At 36.6% G+C, this 20,374-nt stretch overlaps 1 protein-coding gene across 2 annotated transcripts in view; it reads left to right on the plus strand.

The window, feature by feature from the left end:
- The window catches only part of LOC138711043 (advillin-like), a 99,335-nt gene that overhangs the window by 59,881 nt on the left and 19,080 nt on the right, over window positions 1-20,374 (plus strand). For both annotated transcript variants that reach the window (XM_069842340.1, XM_069842341.1), the window contains exons 4-9: window positions 404-600; window positions 6,997-7,219; window positions 9,258-9,539; window positions 12,025-12,265; window positions 14,418-14,671; window positions 19,213-19,396. In XM_069842340.1, coding sequence (XP_069698441.1) covers window positions 404-600; window positions 6,997-7,219; window positions 9,258-9,539; window positions 12,025-12,265; window positions 14,418-14,671; window positions 19,213-19,396 — 1,381 coding nt within the window. The remainder of the gene's footprint in view (window positions 1-403; window positions 601-6,996; window positions 7,220-9,257; window positions 9,540-12,024; window positions 12,266-14,417; window positions 14,672-19,212; window positions 19,397-20,374) is intronic.

The raw sequence follows: 20,374 nt of genomic DNA on the forward strand, positions 1-20,374 counted from the left end.
TAAAATCTAAGTTACAACGAACTTAATTTATATTCCAATTTTCATCGAAATCCGTTCAGCCATTATCGCGTGAAAAGGTAACAGACATACAGACATACATACAGACAGACAGACAGACAGACAGACAGACATACAAACAAAAATTTCAAAAAAGCGATTTTCGGTTTCAGGGTGGTTAATTATATATGTTAGGACCAATTATTTTTGGAAAATCGAAAATTACCAGAAAAATTTCGGCTACAGATTTATTATTAGTATAGATAATAATAATAATAATAATAATAATAATAATAATAATAATAATAATAATAATAAGAAGAAGAAGAAGAAGAAGAAGAAGAAGAACGAAGGTAATGTTCAAATAAATAAGAGATAAATCAACTTTCTTCTGTTTGTGTAACAGCCCGTGCAGATCAACGGCATGCCAGAGGTGCACATCCATTTCTGGCTGGGGAAGGAAACCACCAATGACGAGGCAGGTGTGGCGGCCTACAAGACAGTGGAGCTGGACGACTTCCTGGGAGGATCCCCCATCCAGCACCGCGAGACGCAGGGCAATGAGTCAGCCAGATTCAAAGGCTACTTCAAGCTGGGCATGAGGTAAGCCGCCATCTGTCCGAACTCCTTGACCTTCTCGGAGCCAATCTGGAAACTCAACATGTGGTCACCGCGACTCAAGGCCACTTCTGCAGACTGCACAAAACGAATGAGACGCGTGGCCAGTCACTGACGGAGATGAAGATCCTTCACCGGGGATCGAACACGCGTCCGCTAGATTACTGCTATACACGCTACCACTTATGACTTGATTATGTATATTCAGATCAACCATGCATCAATCGTTTGATGCATCATAAACCACAGTAACTTTGGTAGTAGTAGTAGTAATAATAATAATAATAATAATAATAATAATAATAATACAGGCCGTACGTAGATGAAATTATTGGGGATCATCAGTGCGGTTTTCGGCGTAATAGATCGACAATTGATCAGATTTTTTGTATTCGACAGATAATGGAGAAAAAATGAGAGTATAAGGGTACAATACATCAGTTATTCATAGATTTCAAAAAGGCATATGACTCGGTTAAGAGGGAAGTATTATATGATATTCTTATTGAATTTGGTATTCCCAAGAAACTAGTTCGATTAATTAAAATGTGTCTCAGTGAAACAAACAGCAGAGTCCGTATAGGTCAGTTTCTATCTGATGCTTTTCCAATTCACTGCGGGCTAAAGCAGGGAGATGCACTATCACCTTTACTTTTTAACTTCGCTCTAGAATATGCCATTAGGAAAGTTCAGGATAACAGGCAGGGTTTGGAATTGAATGGGTTACATCAGCTTCTTGTCTATGCAGATGACGTGAATATGTTAGGAGAAAATCCACAAACGATTAGGGAAAACACGGAAATTTTACTTGAAGCAAGTAAAGCGATCGGTTTGGAAGTAAATCCCGAAAAGACGAAGTATATGATTATGTCTCGTGACCAGAATATTGTACGAAATGGAAATATAAAAATTGGAGATTTATCCTTCGAAGAGGTGGAAAAATTCAAATACCTTGGAGCAACAGTAACAAATATAAATGATACTCGGGAGGAAATTAAACGCAGAATAAATATGGGAAATGCGTGTTATTATTCGGTTGAGAAGCTCTTATCATCCAGTCTGCTGTCCAAAAATCTGAAAGTTAGAATTTATAAAACAGTTATATTACCTGTTCTTCTGTATGGTTGTGAAACATGGACTCTCACTCTGAGAGAGGAACATAGGTTAAGCACAGTCTAAGACATACAGTCACGCAACTCATACGTATAAAATATGCCAACATTTGACAGCTGGCGCGACAGTAGCCCTCTAGCGGCAGGCAAGTTAAAAGTGTGCACACGACATATGATAACATATCAGAAAACGGGTTTTGCGTAATTTGTTTTATATTTTTATGCTATACAGTAAGTGTATATGATTCTTATTAATTTTAATTTAGAATCCTAGAAGAATTTCACACGCAGTTAAACTACAAGTTTCAGAAGATGAGAATAAACGTAATTCTTTCTGCTCCTTACAACTGAATCATGGAACTGTTCACGTATCATGGTTTGAAATAATATAATTGTTCGTACGTGGATGGTTAATTAAATTCATTCCTGAATATATTTATGAATCATTAGAACTCTATATTTCCTGTGAGAAGAGTCAAAATTAGTAGCTTCAAAATTGTAGGTTACATTGCGTGGTGAACTCCTCTCCCTATTTCCTGAGAAGTTAACTATTTTCCATACCGCAAATTGGGGTAAACTCGGCCGCTGAGGTAACTTGAAAATAAAAAAGGGGAAGATTTAAACCTTAATATGACAGACATTGATTTATGAAGTTTATTATTTTTCATTTCTTAAGAACCGGTATTTCCTTTATTATTTTGAGTGACAAATAGTGCTGATATTATGGTTTAAATGTTTATGGCAAGTTTACCGCATTTTACATTACATTTCCAGTTTTCACACATAATGCCTAATTTTAACTTATCCTACCTATATAATACGTAATTTACATGCCCTTACTTTTAATACGACGTAGGTGAAAACAAATAAATGAACACACAATTTTGTTGAAAAAATTGTGACTTCAATTAACTCAGAAAATGTAGGCCTAATTTTATTTTCAGAGCAGAAGTGGTGTATGTCAAAATGGGTAATGAGGGTTAAAGTAAACATTCTTTAAAATACAGCGCAAAGTAGCAGTTAATATTGAATTTATTTAAACTATTAGTAGTCAGTGAATAGCACGAAGGATATATTAATTGCTACTTTGCGCTGTATTTTACAGAATATTTATTTAAATCTCATTAACTAATTTTGACTTACACCACTTCTGCTCTGAACAGCTCAAATAATCACTGGGAATGTAAAATCAACACCAATACCAGTCATACAAATTATTATAGAAAAGATTGCTTTTTATATTAAATTTAAAAAGGCTCTTGAGAACTTAATACGTCTGCCACATGAATCTACACCAACACATCAGAAATCTATCGACACAGTCTGGATTTATTCAAGAAGTGAATATTTTGCAAAAGGATTACAATACTCCATGAATTCTTGAAAAATTAACACCATGATTCCTACTTGAATGCAATATAACGTTCAACTTTTGAAAAATATATAGAAAAAAAAAACACGAATACAAAAAGTATGGAATTACTTGCATTAAAAACTGTAGATACATTATCCAAAATCGGAATGGTTACACATTTACACATATGATTTCTACAAAAAAATAATATACTACTGTAACAGGTATTTACTTTGTTTTTATTTAAACTCTCCTTCCTGACATACAAATAGGTAACTGATAAGTAATAATAATGTTTTATAGAACACAATACGTAGGCTACCTACAACGTGGATTATTGGTTATGACTGATTTATAATTTTCTCTTCGTCTTTAGGGAATCTGAATAACGACAAATTCGGAGATTTAAACTTGTTGTTACTGCAATTTTCGTCATTGCACACATTGCCTTTATTCCGATGCATGATTAAAACGTTATTATAACATCTCGCATCCCTTTAAAGCACGTGCTGGCTGAACGAGACTATGGCCAGTGCCTTGCCTGCCGCTTGGGCGCTAGTGTCGCGAATGTTGGCAGAAAAAGTGTTGAAGTTTCGTGACTGTATGTCTTAGACTGTGGGTTAAGGGTGTTTGAGAATAAGGTGCTTAGGAAAATATTTGGGCCTAAGCGGGATGAAGCTACAGGAGAATGGAGAAAGTTACACAACACAGAACTGCACGCATTGTATTCTTCACCTAACATAATTAGGAACTTAAAATCCAGACGTTTGAGATGGGCAGGGCATGTAGCACGTATGGGCGAATCCAGAAATGCATATAGAGTGTTAGTTGGGAGACCGGAGGGAAAAAGACCTTTAGGGAGGCCGAGACGTAGATGGGAGGATAATATTAAAATGGATTTGAGGGAGGTGGGGTGTGATGATAGAGACTGGATTAATCTTGCACAGGATAGGAACCGATGGCGGGCTTATGTGAGGGCGGCAATGAACCTTCGGGTTCCTTAAAAGCCAGTAAGTAAGTAAGTAATAATAATAATACAGGCTCTCAAATATGATTGAGCCATTATTATTATTATTATTATTATTATTATTATTATTATTATTATTATTATTATTATTATTAAGCCGCAGGATTTTGCGTATAACTACGTCATGTGATGGAAGATAATTAAGAAATTTTGTTTTGAACAAAAGTAAATTAAGATTCCGGTCAGTCCAGGCAGAAGTTCGATAGCTGGGTCAGAAAATCATTCAGTGGAACAAGCCACGCATTTTTCTTGCGCTGTTGAAACCGTTTAACTCGCTCGGTGCTGGTGATTTTTTACTTCTTCGATTTATCTATCAATTCATTAATTCACTCTAATTAATTAATTCACTTATAAATAATTAATTCATTGACTCACTATTTAATTCAACTCACTAATTACCTCATTAACCAAATTCATTAACTCACTAATTCATTCATTAAATCAAAAATTAATTAATTCATTGACTCACTAATGAATTCATTCACTCAAAAATTAATTCATCAACTCACTAATTAACTCAACTTATTAACCAAATTAATTCAATCACTAATTAATTAAATCACTAACTAAATTCATTAAATCACTAATTTATACACTCATTAATTAATTCATTAAGTCATTTATTCATTCATTAACTCAAAAATTAATTAATTTATTCAAAAATTAATTCATTAACTCACTAATTCATTCATTAACTCACTAATTCATTCATTAAGTCGAAAATTAATTCACTAAAACTTCATTCACTCGTTAATTAATTAATTCATTCATTAACTTAAAAATTAATTCATGGACTCATTAATTCATTGACTCAGCAATTAATTCATTAACTCATTTATTCATTAACTCTAAAATTAATTAATTCACTAAAATTCATTCACTTGTTAATTCATTCATTCATTAACTTAAAAATTCATTCATTCACTCATTAACTCATTCACTGTCTCACTAATTACTTCATTAACTCGAAAATTAGTTAATTCACTCAAAAGTTAATTCGCTCACTCATTAATTAACTTACCAATGTATTAACTCAAAAATTAATTCATTCACTCATTAATTTCACTACTTCATTCACCAACTCACTGATTCATTAACTCACTAATTCATTCACCAATTCATTCATAAACTCACTAACTAAATTCATTAACTCACTAATTAACTCATTAACTCACTGACTAATTAATTAACTCACTAATAAATCACTAATACACTCAACTCCTTTCACTCTTTTGTTCATTTATTTATTTATAAGTACCAGTATTTAAGTTATTAGTGTACTTCACCGTTGGCTTAGAATCTATGAGAAGGAAATATGTGGAATGTTTCGGGGTTCCCACCACAGTCTAGTATATACAGTCACGAAGCTCAATACGTAGTAAATATGCATCCGTAGATAGTTGCTAACCACTAGGATCGCTAATATCGCCTCATCACAGACAATGCGAAATAGTACCGGCACAGTCTATTGTTCCTAGCACCCTCACAACTCAAGCTTCGTGACTGTATATACTAGACTGTGGTTCCCACATTCAACAAGAGCATTAAGTAACATATGACCCAAACCAGCAAACCCATTATTACTAGCTACATGCTAGTGGCGGTTCCTCGGGGGAGGGAAGGGAGGAACGTCCTCCTCACATTTTTCTTCTTTTGAAAGTAAATACCAAATGAAATAAATGCCTTGAAATTCGAGGAAGATTCGATAATTTTTAAGTTCACAGCTATAACAAAAACCTCGGTTGGTCTAGTTTTAAACCACGCGCACTCATGTGCTGCTAGAAAACTGTGAGAAGGATGCGAGATTGTTTGTGTGGAGGAAAGTCAATCCATTCCTCCTTTACTGCAGTTAACACACATAGACAACAGCGCGCTAGCGGCCAGAGAAAGAAGCAGAGTTTTAAAGCAAGTAAATGAATGGATAGGGAGGAGATCCTCCTCTGAATCAGCGTATGGGCGGGAAATAGAAACCGACTGGTCTTGCAGCAAGCTCGCTACCACTGCCATCTAACGATGCTGTATTCAACCAGACTGTAACACATCTAGGAGGAGATACAACAAAAACAGTTTTAACGCAAAGCTGTGAAAGACACCATATAAACTTTTTTTAAAATTATAAATAAAAATATATTCATTGCACTATATATAAGCTATATTCATGGTTTGAAACTTTCGAGGATATCTGAAAGTTGAAGTTGGATTTATATAAAACAAAGAGGAAGTAGTTCTACGTTAGTATCGCAGATCTTTTTGGCCTCTGAAATTCACTTCCATTCATTGTCTACTAGACAGGACAACAGCCAAGTTCTCAGTTTTGTACAAATATATTTGAAATTGAAAGTACTGCGAACTGCATCATTTTTAACATAAAAAATTAATCAGCCACCGGCAGCTTTGAACAATAATGGTAGTATGAATTTATAAGAACTGATATTCTTCAAAAGCATGTGATACTGAACTTGTAAAATGTACATGTGGCAACACAGACCACGTGGGTGGGTGCAGTCTTACATGTATGCATGTAGGCTAATTTGTAGCTTGTTTCTTTCAAGAAAGTGTCATTTTGCGCTGTTAACTTCTTTCCTCCTCTTAAGAAATATGCAGGAGCCGCCACTGCTACATGCCTTAACCACCTGATCTAGTAGTCTACTGCCTTTGCATTCAAGGTATGATTACGGGTAGGTACTGCGTTACGGAATTGAAAGTGAATGTGCGGGATTGCAGAACTCTGTATAAGTAAGGCGCAGGCGGCTTACCCAGTATAAAGGTCCATTGTTTGGATCACATTGTTTCCATTGGATTGCCTGCATATCTACTTTAAATCCATTAACGATAACAATTCGTTTGTTGGTGGAACTGTACCAAATAAACCTCGGTGAACTTTGCAGGTTGCTGAAAGGAGGTGCCGCGTCGGGCTTCAACCACGTGACTGACACGTTCGAGCCCCGCCTGTTCCACATTAAGGGCAAGCGTTCACCTACCGTCACCCAGCACCCGATCAGCTGGGAGTACTTCAACAGTGGCGACGTCTTCATTATAGATACCAAAGAAATTGTGTTCGTGTGGGTTGGCAGAAGTGCCAACAATATAGAGAAGCTGCAAGCTGCCAAGGTCAGTAGGTGTCAGTATTAAAAAAAAACTAATCATTATTGCTAGTAAACCGGAAATTTGCACTCCTCACTATAGATATTAAAGGGATTTTAGTATTTTCTGTGTAAGTTTTGAGCATTATTCCATGTAGGACTTACTGCATTAGTATACGGAATTAGACCTACTAAAAAAATCAGGAGGTTTCTGAAATCGTCCAAATTTATATAAAGCTTAAATAAAAATGTTATTTAATTAAAATGGAACTGATTTTATTTCAGAGGTATCTATTATTATTATTATTATTATTATTATTATTATTATTATTATTATTATTAGGCCTACTATTATCATCATTATTACTACTATTATAACTATAAATTCAAGTGTGACCGCCATTTTTCCAACAAGCTTCCGAAATAAAGACAAATAATTACAGGCCACATGTCTCAAATAACTTAGTCTTTGTTTAAAAGTGTTTAAATAAAATAAATAACCAATTTATTCAAAATACAGGGTGATTCACGAGGATTTACCGTCACTTACGGAGCTTATTTCCGAAGACAATCAAAGCACAAAATATAATAAAAACATTTGTCCTAATCTAAATATTTTCAGGATTACACTAATTTGGAGTTGTTTGTAAAATACAATTATTAATTAGTTTTAAGATTTAAAAAATATTACAAATAGAGAATGAACTATTCAGAAGTGTCATTTCTTTAATTGGCAAGTGTTCTGAAGCTAAACATGTGTTGTTATTATTTTGTACAGATTTTGTTTTTCAACGTTTAACTAAAAATAACATCATTCTTAAGCACTTATCACAAAAATTGTTACAAATCATACGACTTTAGGAACTTTATTCTTTACAGTTTAATTATGCATCCTAATGTGCAGTCTTAAAGAATTTACAAGGGTGGCGTGATTTGTAACAATTGTGTGATAAATGCGTAAGAAAATGTAATTTTGTAGTTAAAAATCGAAAAAAAAAAATCTGTACGAAGCAACTATGGAATTCACAACACTTTTTAGCTTCAGAATACTACAATGTAAGAGTAATGGAACGGAGAAAAATTGTCTCCGGCGCCGGGATTTGAACCCGGGTTTTCAGCTCTACGTGCTGATGCTTTATCCACTAAGCCACACCGGATACCACCCCGGCGTCGGACAGAACTCCAACTCTTGGGTTCCCTCTAGTGGCCGCCCTCTGCACTACGTCATAGATGTCTATGAACGTGGGACCGAAGTCCACACATGTGCTGAGGTGCACTCGTTATGAGTGACTAGTTGGCCGGGATCCGACGGAATAAGCGCCATCTTAAATCACGAAGTGATTTACGCATATCGTATATATTATTTTAATGTACCGAAGTACATATGGTATTTCCATGCAACGTATTATGACACAGAATATCTGCATGGAAATATATGTACTTCGGTACATTAAAATAATATATTCAGAATACTAGCTAATTAAAGAAATGACACTCCTGAATAGTTCATTCTTTTCTTGTAATTTTTTTACCCTTAAAACTCAAGAATAATGGTATTTTACAAACAACTTCAAATTAGTGTAACTCTGAAAATATTGAGATTAGGACAAATGTTTATATGAGTTTTTTTTTTTTTGCTCAGAATGCCTTCGGAAAAATCCTCGTGAATCACCCTGTATAACGGGTGTGACAAAGACTCTTGTTTTAATTTGTTTAGAAAGTAACAAGTCAAGCTGTTCTTGTCTGAGTTATTGCACTCCCCTCCCCCCAAAAAATTATTCCTTCAATTAATGACTGCTAACAATGCAGTGGAGATTTGCTCAGGAACGTTACTTGGATTTAAATAGTATTATGATGTTTTAATAATTTGTGATCTATTTGTATTGTATTCTTGGTCCAGGGAAAATATGCTTATTTTACTGGCTGATTTATGTACCTACTAGGCATACAGGAACAACTCTGGCTCACTGAAGAATAGCGAATTATTGCAAACACAAAGTCAACGACTTGCTTGTAATTGCCATCTTACGTGGGAGAATAACGATTTACATGTGTTTTACTGGCAGGTAGCCACAAAGCTGAGGGAAGAGCACAACGCCAGCTCCGTCGTGTTCCTGGACGACGGCAAAGAGAACTCCCTGCCGGTGTGCGAGCGCACGGTGTTCAACGCCCACCTGAACCTGGGGAACCGCAAGGTCAAGTCCGCAGACGAAGCGGGGGCCGACGACGAGCAGGAGCAGGTGAACCACAGCGCGCTCACGCTCTACCACTGCAGCGACGAGGACGGCACCTACAAGGTCACCGAGGTCAAGGCGGGCCCTCTGGAACAGAGCGACCTCCGGTCAGAGGTGGGCCTCATCTGTCTTGTTTGTAATCATTTTAAGGGGAGAGGATGGTATTTTTTAAAACTTTCTTCCTATTTGGTGTAAAATATTAATTTTTTGTATGTAGAGAGCTCATAGCTGTGGCAACTCAACCAAATATAAATATTAAAAAAAAATATTTGGGGGCCCAAATTTGAAAAAAATATACCAAATACAGGATTGTACTAAAACCGATATACTTAAACCATTTTTAAAGATAGATTCAAACTTTTTTTTTGCAATGTATTTGCAAGAGCATGATCTACAAATTGTCTGTAACAGAATTTTGATATTAGTCCCTACGTTTTTAAAATAAACAATTAAAATTTAATAACAATTTTCTGATTTCCTTTCTTGCAAACAAACGGACGTATTTTTAAAATGAAATCAATTAACAAAATTCTGTTACAGAGAAACGTTTCCTAATAGTCTTTAATAGTTCAGAAATTATATCCATTTTTGTCTGGCAATGTAGCAAAAAAAATGAAGTTACTGGAAACCGATAAAAGTGGGCGAGTGATTTAAAAATCCATAGCGCAGGAAGTTTAAAAATGACGTCTCAACGTCCGATAAGGGCACAAATACCCACAAAATGTTATGCAATGCATTCCACACATATCAAAGAGTATTTTAAAGAATTTTTTTTTAACTTAATTTACCGGAAACAACAATAAAAGTGGACGAGTGATTTAAAAATCCATAACGCAGGAAGTTTAAAAATGGCGACTCAACATCCGATAAGGGCACAAATACCCACAAAATGTTATGCTATGCATTCCACACATATCAAAGAGTATTTTAAAGATTTTTTTTTTAAATTTAATTTACCGGAAACAACAATAAAAGTGGACGAGTGATTTAAAAATCCATAACGCAGGAAGTTTAAAAATGGCGACTCAACATCCGATAAGGGCACAAATACCCACAAAATGTTATGCTATGCATTCCACACATATCACAGAGTATTTTAAAGAATTTTTTTTTAATTTACACATTTTTCACCAAAAAAAATACCATCCTCTCCCCTCAATCCGTGAAGCGACAGAGTCTCAAATGAATCTGACGTCAGTTGCATGACAACGGCAATGAGCAACATCGCGGCCATCGTGAAGTTACAGACCTTACACCGGCACCCGTGACGTCACAACAGATGTGCTATACCTCGCACTCAGATAGAGTAATCCCTATACCAATACGATTGTTTCTTTAAATAATAAGACAGAAATGAAGCAACAGAGCTCCAGGTACCTAAACTTTAAATAAACATTTTCAAAATAATTTAATACAACTTAATATGTACTTCAAATACAATAAAAGCTCAAATGAATTAGGCCACCACACCTGGGCTTTTTGGCGTCTGCGGGAGAATCATTGTGCCGTATGTGTCGTTATTTTGCATTCGAGTACACAATTAGACAATTATTTTCCAAAATGGGTGGTCCCCAAAATGTTTCCCGTAATATGGCAGAACTTCCAAACAACAGTTATTAACTCTATACCACTATAGCCTAGTACTTTTATCATAAATCAATATCCATTTTTCGACTTTCATTTCGGAAAGGTTTATAAAATGCAGACATAAGTATATTTACCGACTTCAAAATCTGCACGATGTACAGCACGAATCCACTTTTTTCGTCTTTCTTTGTCACAAGGAAAATCAAATGTTGAAATGGGTTTTTCCTTACTTGAACGGTAATTAGATGCACAACCTGACACCCTTTACTCAGGCACTTTATTTTTTTTTTGTATTTAAGAGAATTTTTTTAATGGTTCTGTGTTGATATTTATGATTAATTTCCTGTTAATTGTCGGTAATTCGATTTTTTAATAATATAAGATATTATATATGTATATATATAAATTAATTATTTAAATAAAATAACCTAATTTACTAAAAAATAGGGTTATTTATATTATAATAATTAATTTATATAAAATATATATATATATATATAATTTGGCCGTTCAAATCGTTCACATAACTTACAAAATGCTTGCTGCCTTCGTAACAGCAAGCCTCCACATCTCAACAACAATGCGACACCAGTAAGTAGGCTGCAAACGTTGCAACACAGAAATATGTTTCACTAATGGTTTATATTAATTACTTTTATTTGAAGACATGGAAAAACCACTTAATGTTTGTGTTTAAATCACAGTCACATCATCATAATACAAACTTCAATGCTTCTATGTTTACCAAAAAAAGCACACCTCGTGTGACGTCATACAAGATGAACCGTGGCTAACGAGAAAGACGTCAGCCACGAGCTGAACGAAACCTTGCCTTCAACTCTGTGTGTATTCAATACAATACAAATAGTTTTGGTCTTTACAACACTTCTCGCTAAAGTTAATAATATTTCTGAATCTATGAGGCCTTGAGGGTAGATTCACAAACATATTGAATGAAAATCATAAATTGTTTATTAAAGTGGCCAGCCTGATACATTTTGTTTTCTCTCAGGATTCCTTCATTGTTGACAACGGCGCTGCTGGCATCTGGGTGTGGGTAGGTCGGAAAGCGTCGTCCAAGGAGCGGGTGGAGGCGATGCGTAACGCCCAGGGCTACGTCACCAAGAAGGGATATCCCGACAACACAGCTGTGACCCGAGTTGTCGACGGAGGGGAGCCTGTCGAATTCAAAATGCTTTTCTCTTCCTGGAAGGAGCGCAATCAGACATCTGGGCTGGGCAGGCAAAATACTGGTAAGTCCACTGCGGAAAAACCTTGTATACATAGCTACCACGACAGAAAAGAGACGTAGTTAAATAGCAGAGATACCACGACTTGGACTTACAGGCTTGTTTAGGCCTTACTAAAGCCGTGTCTCAAAGCTACATTTACAACAGAAATTGACTAGATTGTTGACTAAATAGCCTAATGTGACATCAGAAGTTACGATCCAGCTACGTAGTGCATAGCAATGAAGTCCGTAGTAGCTAGTAAACGAAAATGTTTGCTTGATTGTTGATTTGGGCATTAAACAAACATGGATACTTCATTAGCAATTGAGAGTTATGAAATCTGAAGATGCTTTGCAAATAAAATGTGAGTTCAATGTAGAATAGCACGTTAATTTTGAACAATGACATTGTTGGTATCTGCATTACATTTTTTGGTTTAAATATTGTAATATTTCAGGTCCTTATCTTTTCCACATATATTTCGATTGTTGGTAGCAAAACGTAGTTTTCATAGATATCTTTTACATTTTTACATCTTTCTACGTTTATTTTCTAGGGTATAGGAAACTACCATTCAGTTCATAAACCTGATTATCAAGTTTCGTGAACTTTACTTGGAAACTGTTTATAATCACAGAATTAAAATTTCGTAATTGAACCACATTAGGACAATGCTTAATTTAGTGCTGTACCGTAATTTCATGGCTTTCAGAAAAATACTCTATGAAGAAGGCCACGATTCTAGTATACATGTTCAAAGCTCACCAGTGTGTAGATTACAAGTCAGCTAGTTGCTAGTCACTAGCATAATTATAGTAGGTATAGGCCAGTGGCGTAGCGTCAATGTAAGCTAAAAAGCTTAGCTTCCCCAGTTAATAATAATTTTATAATAAACCTGCAGTTTATGGAGAAAATTATTTATTAATTTTAATAGAATTTATATTTACGTGTTAAATATTGTGATGCGGCAGCTCAGGATTATTTGTGATGCAGCAGTAAAGAAGAAGCCTGCACACACCAGCCTCTAAGCAGGCCGGTTTCTTCTGTGTAATCCACCCCGCAGATTTTCCATCCCTTTCTAACTAAACTATCCTAGTCGCAAGGCTCGCAAGAAGCTAGCTGTAACATTTAAAATAAGTAGTTTCCGAGTTATCCCTTTTCGTCAGTTGTGTTCAGTTGAAGTGTTAGTGTGCATTGTGGCTGATATAATAAATAATGAGCGAAATAACAGTTCCTGACACTAATTTACTCGAATTTTTTTTAGGACAATTGTATTATCAAGACTTGACTTACGAACAAAAGTGTGATTTAAAAAAACAAATGACCGACTCCCTTGCTGTCAATGAAGGACACAACCAAAAGACAGACGCATACTTACGTAATGATACTAATATTGTGATTTTTCTAAGTATGACAAGGAGTGAGCTAATGTTATACGTATACGTGTCTATTTGTTAAGAGATAGGCCTATGTGTAAACCGTGAAATCATATTTTATTACGTATCATTTGAGGTCATGCCTTATTGGTGTTACTTACGATGTTCCAACCAATCTTCGACTGCTGACTTGAAATTGACTACTATTTATTTTAAGACTTACTTACTTACAAATGGCTTTTAAGGAACCCGAAGGTTCATTGCCGCCCTCATATAAGCCCGCCAGTGGTCCCTATCCTTGTGCAAGATTAATCCAGTCTCTATCAAATCCATTTTAATATTATCCTCCCATCTACGTCTCTGCCTCCCTAAAGGTCTTTTTCCCTCCGGTCTCCCAACTAACACTCTATATGCATTTCTGGATTCGCCCATACGTGCTACATGCCCTGTCCATCTCAAACGTCTGGATTTAATGTACCTAATTATGTCAGGTGAAGAATACAATGCGTGCAGTTCTGTGTTGTGTAACTTTCTCCATTCTCCTGTAACTTCATCCCGCTTAGCCCCAAATATTTTCCTAAGTTATTTTAAGACTGTATTTTTGTAATACGTTTTCTCATATTGCATGAAAGACAACTTGAGTTAGCTTCCCCTGCTCAAAATTTCATGCTACGCCACTGGTATGGGCCTATACTTGAGCTTTGGGACACGGTCTTAATTCAGGCCATTTTAAAACTCGTATCTCCGGTCTGTGCTTGAACTCGGAACCGTACTAAGAGACCTCGTTGCACTTTTAGTGGGGAAGATCGCGACGACGGTGAACAACAAGAAGTTCGACGCCTCCACGCTGCACGAGAAGCCGAAGCTGGCGGCCGAGTCCCAGCTTGTGGACGACGGGACGGGCCAGAAGACCGTGTGGCGAGTGGAGAACTTCCAGCTGGTCGAAGTGCCGGACAAGCTGAAGGGCGTGTTCTTCTCCGGGGACTGCTACGTCGTCCAGTACACCTACTCGGCGGGAGGCACCGAGAAATGCATCCTCTACTACTGGCTGGTGAGTTGTGGGCAGACAGGGTTGCCAGATGTCCCAATTTGGCGGGACACAAAATGCTCCCCTTCGGTTAACTAATTTATTACATGTTTATACTTCAGTGCGCTTAAGGACGAAGCTGATTTTTTTTTTCAGAACGTTGTAAATTACTTAGAAAAATAAGAATGGTTTCAGTTTGGAAAAAAAAAAAAAAAAAAAAAAACTTAGCAGATTGTACCTACTTTCTGCACTAGATTATAATAGTACATTATGCAACGAGCCTATAATGATAATAATTAAGAATCGAGTATGGATGTTTATGAAACGAGCGCAAGCGAGTTTCATAATTTTCATACGAGCTTCTTAATTACCATTATAGGCGAGTTTCATACGACTTTTTATGCTCGACCATATTTCTAACTTGAAATTATTCATTTTATTTGTATCTAACTGACCTTGAACAATACCTCGTAAATTTTGAGATATGCGCAGACGCGAAAGTATTGATTTTTTCCGAGGAACAGATGTTCACATTGACCTTGGTAGCCTATAAGAACGTACAGAGTAAACTAAATATTAACTTTGTTATAACATTGAAATTAAATTAAACATTGAAAAACGAGATGACAAATTGAATTTATTTGAATATTATTTACAATTAACGCTAATTATTATAGTAACAGAACATAACCTTCTGCGACAGTATTGGATTTCCAGCCTCCGTGACTTTTCGCTAATTCTCTTTCGATTTCATATCCGAGAATAATCGATACTTGCGGTTTTATAACGGTACAAAGCTGACTTGTCGTTGGCTGAACAGTTGTAAGCTGAGTTGCCATTGGCTGGACACCTGTACTTTAATGAGTAGGTGTACTTTAATGACATGCATTAAAGGACTGCTACCAGGTGTATAATTACTACATTTCGGCATGGTCGAGCATAAAGTTATTTATATGTATATTGGGCTATAATAACGGGCGATCACTTCGGTCGGGTCCGTGGCACGGAGTTTTTGCTCTCGGCAAGCTGGCTCGCGTCTTTCGTGCGCCTTCATTGTGACGTAATGTTCTACTCTCATAATTAGTCCAAGAAGCTGTTGAAATTATTCTCCTTCCTTTTATATGTATTTCCGACACCGACTTAATTATTTCCCCATCACTCATTGCCGTTCACGTCGTGATATGGAGGCTAGTTTCTGCTTTTTCTTGGTTATTTAACGATATTTATCAACTACTAGGTTATTTAGTCCCGGTAAAATTGGCAGTAGCGAGATATTTGGCGAAATGAGGCCGAGAATTCGTCACAGATTACCTGACATTCACCTTACAGCTGGGGAAAAGACCAACAAAGTGATGGATCGGAGCGGGAATTAAACCCACGCCATAGCGCAGCTCTGGATCGACAAGAAAACGCGCTACCGCCTGAGCTATGCCAATTTCCTGTTGGATATTGTTTTTCAGGTCGTCTAAGTTTTGTGGGTTTTCCGTACACTCTTTCCTTCAGTGTTCCCCATAGATAATAGTCACAGAGTGTAAAGTCAGGGGATCGTGGAGGCCACACATTAGTTAATCGCCCTGTCTTCAAACGCGTAACGAATTGCCAGTAGTCAGTGGTGTACGAAGAATTTTGTCAAGGGGGGGGGGTCATTATGAAAATTGTTTACAATTTACGTTACCGATATTTTAAATTTTGTTTATTATTATTATTATTATTATTATTATTATTATTATGTTACGGTATATTTATTAATATTATATTATGTTCTAATAGAACATATTCATGAATACTTACTTACTTACTAGCTTTTAAGGAACCCGGAGGTTCATTGCCGCCCTCACATAAGCCCGCCATTGATCCCTATCCTGAGCAAGATTAATCCAGTCTCTACCATCATATCCCACCTCCCTCAAATCCATTTTAATATTATCTTCCCATGTACGTCTCGGCCTCCCCAAAGGTCTTTTCCCCTTCGGCCTCCCAACTAACAGTCTATATGCATTTCTGGATTCGCCCATACGTGCTACATGCCCTGCCCATCTCAAACGTCTGGATTTAATGTTCCTAATTATGTCAGGTGAAGAATACAATGCGTGCAGCTCTGCGTTGTGTAACTTTCTCCATTCTCCTGTAACTTCATCCCTCTTAGCCCCAAATATTTTCCTAAGAACCTTATTCTCAAACACCCTTAATCTCTGTTCCTCTCTCAAAGTGAGAGTCCAAGTTTCACAACCATACAGAACAACCGGTAATATAACTGTTTTATAAATTCTAACTTTCAGATTTTTAGACAGACATATTCATGAATATCCTTATAAAATATTTGAAACGTAATTTTTTCTCAGCCATCCAATTTTAACAAATTTTAACTTACGTGTTTAATTTTGTATAATAAAAAATTCTTGGGTCATTATTACAATTAGACAATAATTATATATTTATTTATTTAATAATTATTTGCATATCATAAGTAAGACACTTTACTTTACATTACAGGAAAATCCATGGAAACAATATAATATTGAAATATATGTAATTTTTTTTAAGTTAAAGGGGGTAAGGTTCAAATCCCTTAACACCCCCCCCCCCCTCCCTTTGCGTACGACCATGCCAATAGTATAGAATCCTGTTGAAAGAAGCCGAAATTATGTTCCTCCATTCCAGTTGGTTGATTATAAAACAAGACTGCAAATTAAATCAGGATAATGTATTACCTATTGGCATGTTGCTAAAAAATTCATAATAATTTGTTCGACACTATCAATTTTCTGGTCATGAAGAGGTATTTAATACCAGTAGGGGAAATCTGGTTTCTCTGTACTCCACTATCGATTGTTTTTAGAATAAATTTAGATATTTATCTCCCTGTCATGAACATGGGTTGAAATCCATTAGCAAAAATTGTGTCTAGAAACTGGATTGTTTAACAAACATTTTTGGTCATGATCTACTAAACCATGAAGAGTTGAAGGACACGGAACTTCAACACTAGAGATTGTTGCATCGCCTGCATAATTCTTGAGCAGATCTTGTGACTAGGAATCGTATTAGAACATTTTTTCAATACAAAGAGCCGTTCACTTTTCTAAATTTGCAAGTATACAATACTCATTGAAAATTATGTTAGTGGGCTTGCAGAAGTATGCCAGATGGACTAACGGTGTAACACCTACTGTTGTATGACCAAAAATATAAAATTAACTATTCAGAAGTATCATTTCTTTAATTGGCTAGTATTCTGAAGCTAAAAATGTGTTCTTAATTCCATAGTTGCTTTGTACAGATTTTTTTTTTCCAATTTTTAATTAAAACATTCTTTGCATTTTTCTTACACATTTATCACAACTTATTGTTACAGATCACACGAAAATATGTTGTTGTTGTTTTCTAATGCCAGACGTTTGACAATAAAGTCATTTGACCTCTTGCACTCCAATATTTTTCAAATATATTATCATGGTCAGCCACTGAAGCACAGATTCTGAGGTGTTCCGAATCCATTTTTTGGTTTGAGTTGCACAATGGGCAGTTAGGGGACTGATATATATTTTGAGTGAAAATGGCAAGTTGTAGCCGATTTAAGTGAACACCATATTTTAACGTTTTGGTGGCTACTTCATTCACACACAACCCCCAGAATGTCTGGAGGACCACACCTGCTGTTGGTCGACGGGTCCATTGGACCTAGCTGGGAGATCTTGTTGATCACCAACTTCCCTCCTTAAGCCATTGGAGGACGATTTCAGTGCCATAGCAGGTCAGCACTAGGAACAGAAAAGTAGGAAGGAAAGTGAAATGAACCCCTAGGCCTCGAATGCTCTAATGCCGTCGGGGTCGAAGAAAGTAAGAGTTCAGTCAGAGGACTGGATAGGAAAGGGTAAAGAGGGAATTAGGTATTGAATAGAGGAAAATTATACCAAATTCAGTCATTAACTCATCAAGCTGACCAGTGCTAATGGATGAGTAGCCCCTCCCTTTAGTTCAGCTCGTAAAATTATGCTTACTAACAGCTGCACCACGGGAAGGTAGGGATGGGACATTGGTTATTTGTCCAGGTTGGTTCCTTAAAGCCTTCAATGGGAAGGATTAATGGCTCTCCCCCCTGTATCCGACAGATACCCTTTTGCAGCCATAAGAAAAATATAATTTTGTAGTTCAAAATTGAAAAATTATGGAATTAACAACACATTTTTAGCTTCAGAATACTAGCCAATTACAGAAAGTATACTTCTGAATAGTTCATTCTCTATTTGTAACTCTTTTCCCCTTAAAACTAAAGGAAAAAAAAAAAAGGTATTTTTTAACAACTTCAAATGAGAACAGGACCCATGTTTATATGACAATTTTTGCTCAGAATATCTTCGGAAATATGTTCCATAAGTGGCAGCAACTCCTCGTGACTCACCCTGTATATTAAATTGGCATGTGTTTGAAGATTAGCTAAAGTTTTATTCACTAAGTTGTAACTTATACCCAAATTATCTCACTATACTCAAATTACCCCGACCCAAAGAGAAAGCCAGATCTTATTTCCTAAACAACTATTTGTGTGAACCTGATGTGTGCAGGGCCAACACTCGTCGCAGGATGAGCAGGGCACGGCCGCCCTCAAGACAGTGGAGCTGGACGACAAGCTGGGCGGCGCAGCGGTGCAGGTCCGCGTGGTGCAGAGCAAGGAGCCGGCACACTTCCTCACCATATTCGACGGCAGGATGATCGTCCTTCAGGGTGGCAAGGCATCTGCATTTGATGGTAACATACAAACAGCAATAACTTATTTTATAGTGATGGCCCCTTGAACGGCGAGACCTTTTGAATGCGCAGTATAGGGGAAAAATATGTTCCCAGCATTCCTGATGCAGAAAAATTGGTTTTCGGCATGTGGTCCCTCTGAATTTAAATTTAAATTATGATTTATTTAATGATGCTCGCAACTGCCGAGGTTATATCAGCGTCGCCGGTATGTCGGAATTTTGTCCCGCAGGAGTTCTTTTACATGCCAGTAAATATACTGACATGACCCTGTCGCATTTAAGCACACTTAAACCTCGGGCACAGAAGGCCAGCACTATATCGACTGTGCCATCCAGGCCGACTCTGTGAACAACTGTTTCTGCTTATTCATATTCAGTATCTACAAGATAATTCAACCTTAAATGATGCAAATGATTCATCCATTCATTCACTCCTCCATCTGTTCATCCATTCACTTGCCCATTCATTCATCCATCCGTTCATCCATTCACTTGCCCATTCATTCATCCATCCGTTCATCCATTCACTTGCCCATTCATTCATCCATCCGTTCATCCATTCACTTGCCCATTCATTCATCCATCCGTTCATCCATTCACTTGCCCGTTCATTCATCTATACATTCACTTGCCCATTCATTCATCTATCCATTCACTTGTCCATTCATTCATCCATCCGTTCATCCATTCACTCGGCCATTCATTCTCATCTATCCATTCACTTGTCCATTCATTCATCCATCCGTTAATCCATTCACTCGGCCATTCATTCATCTATCCATTCACTTGTCCATTCATTCATCCATCCGTTCATCCATTCACTTGCCCATTCATTCCTCTATCCATTCACTTGTCCATTCATTCATATATCCATCCATTCATCCATCCGTTCATCCATTCACTCGGTCATTCATTCATCTATCCATTCACTCGGCCATTCATTCATCTATCCATTCACTTGTCCATTCATTCATCC

Source organism: Periplaneta americana, chromosome 12 (assembly GCF_040183065.1).
Source record: "Periplaneta americana isolate PAMFEO1 chromosome 12, P.americana_PAMFEO1_priV1, whole genome shotgun sequence".
NCBI lineage: Eukaryota > Metazoa > Arthropoda > Insecta > Blattodea > Blattidae > Periplaneta > Periplaneta americana.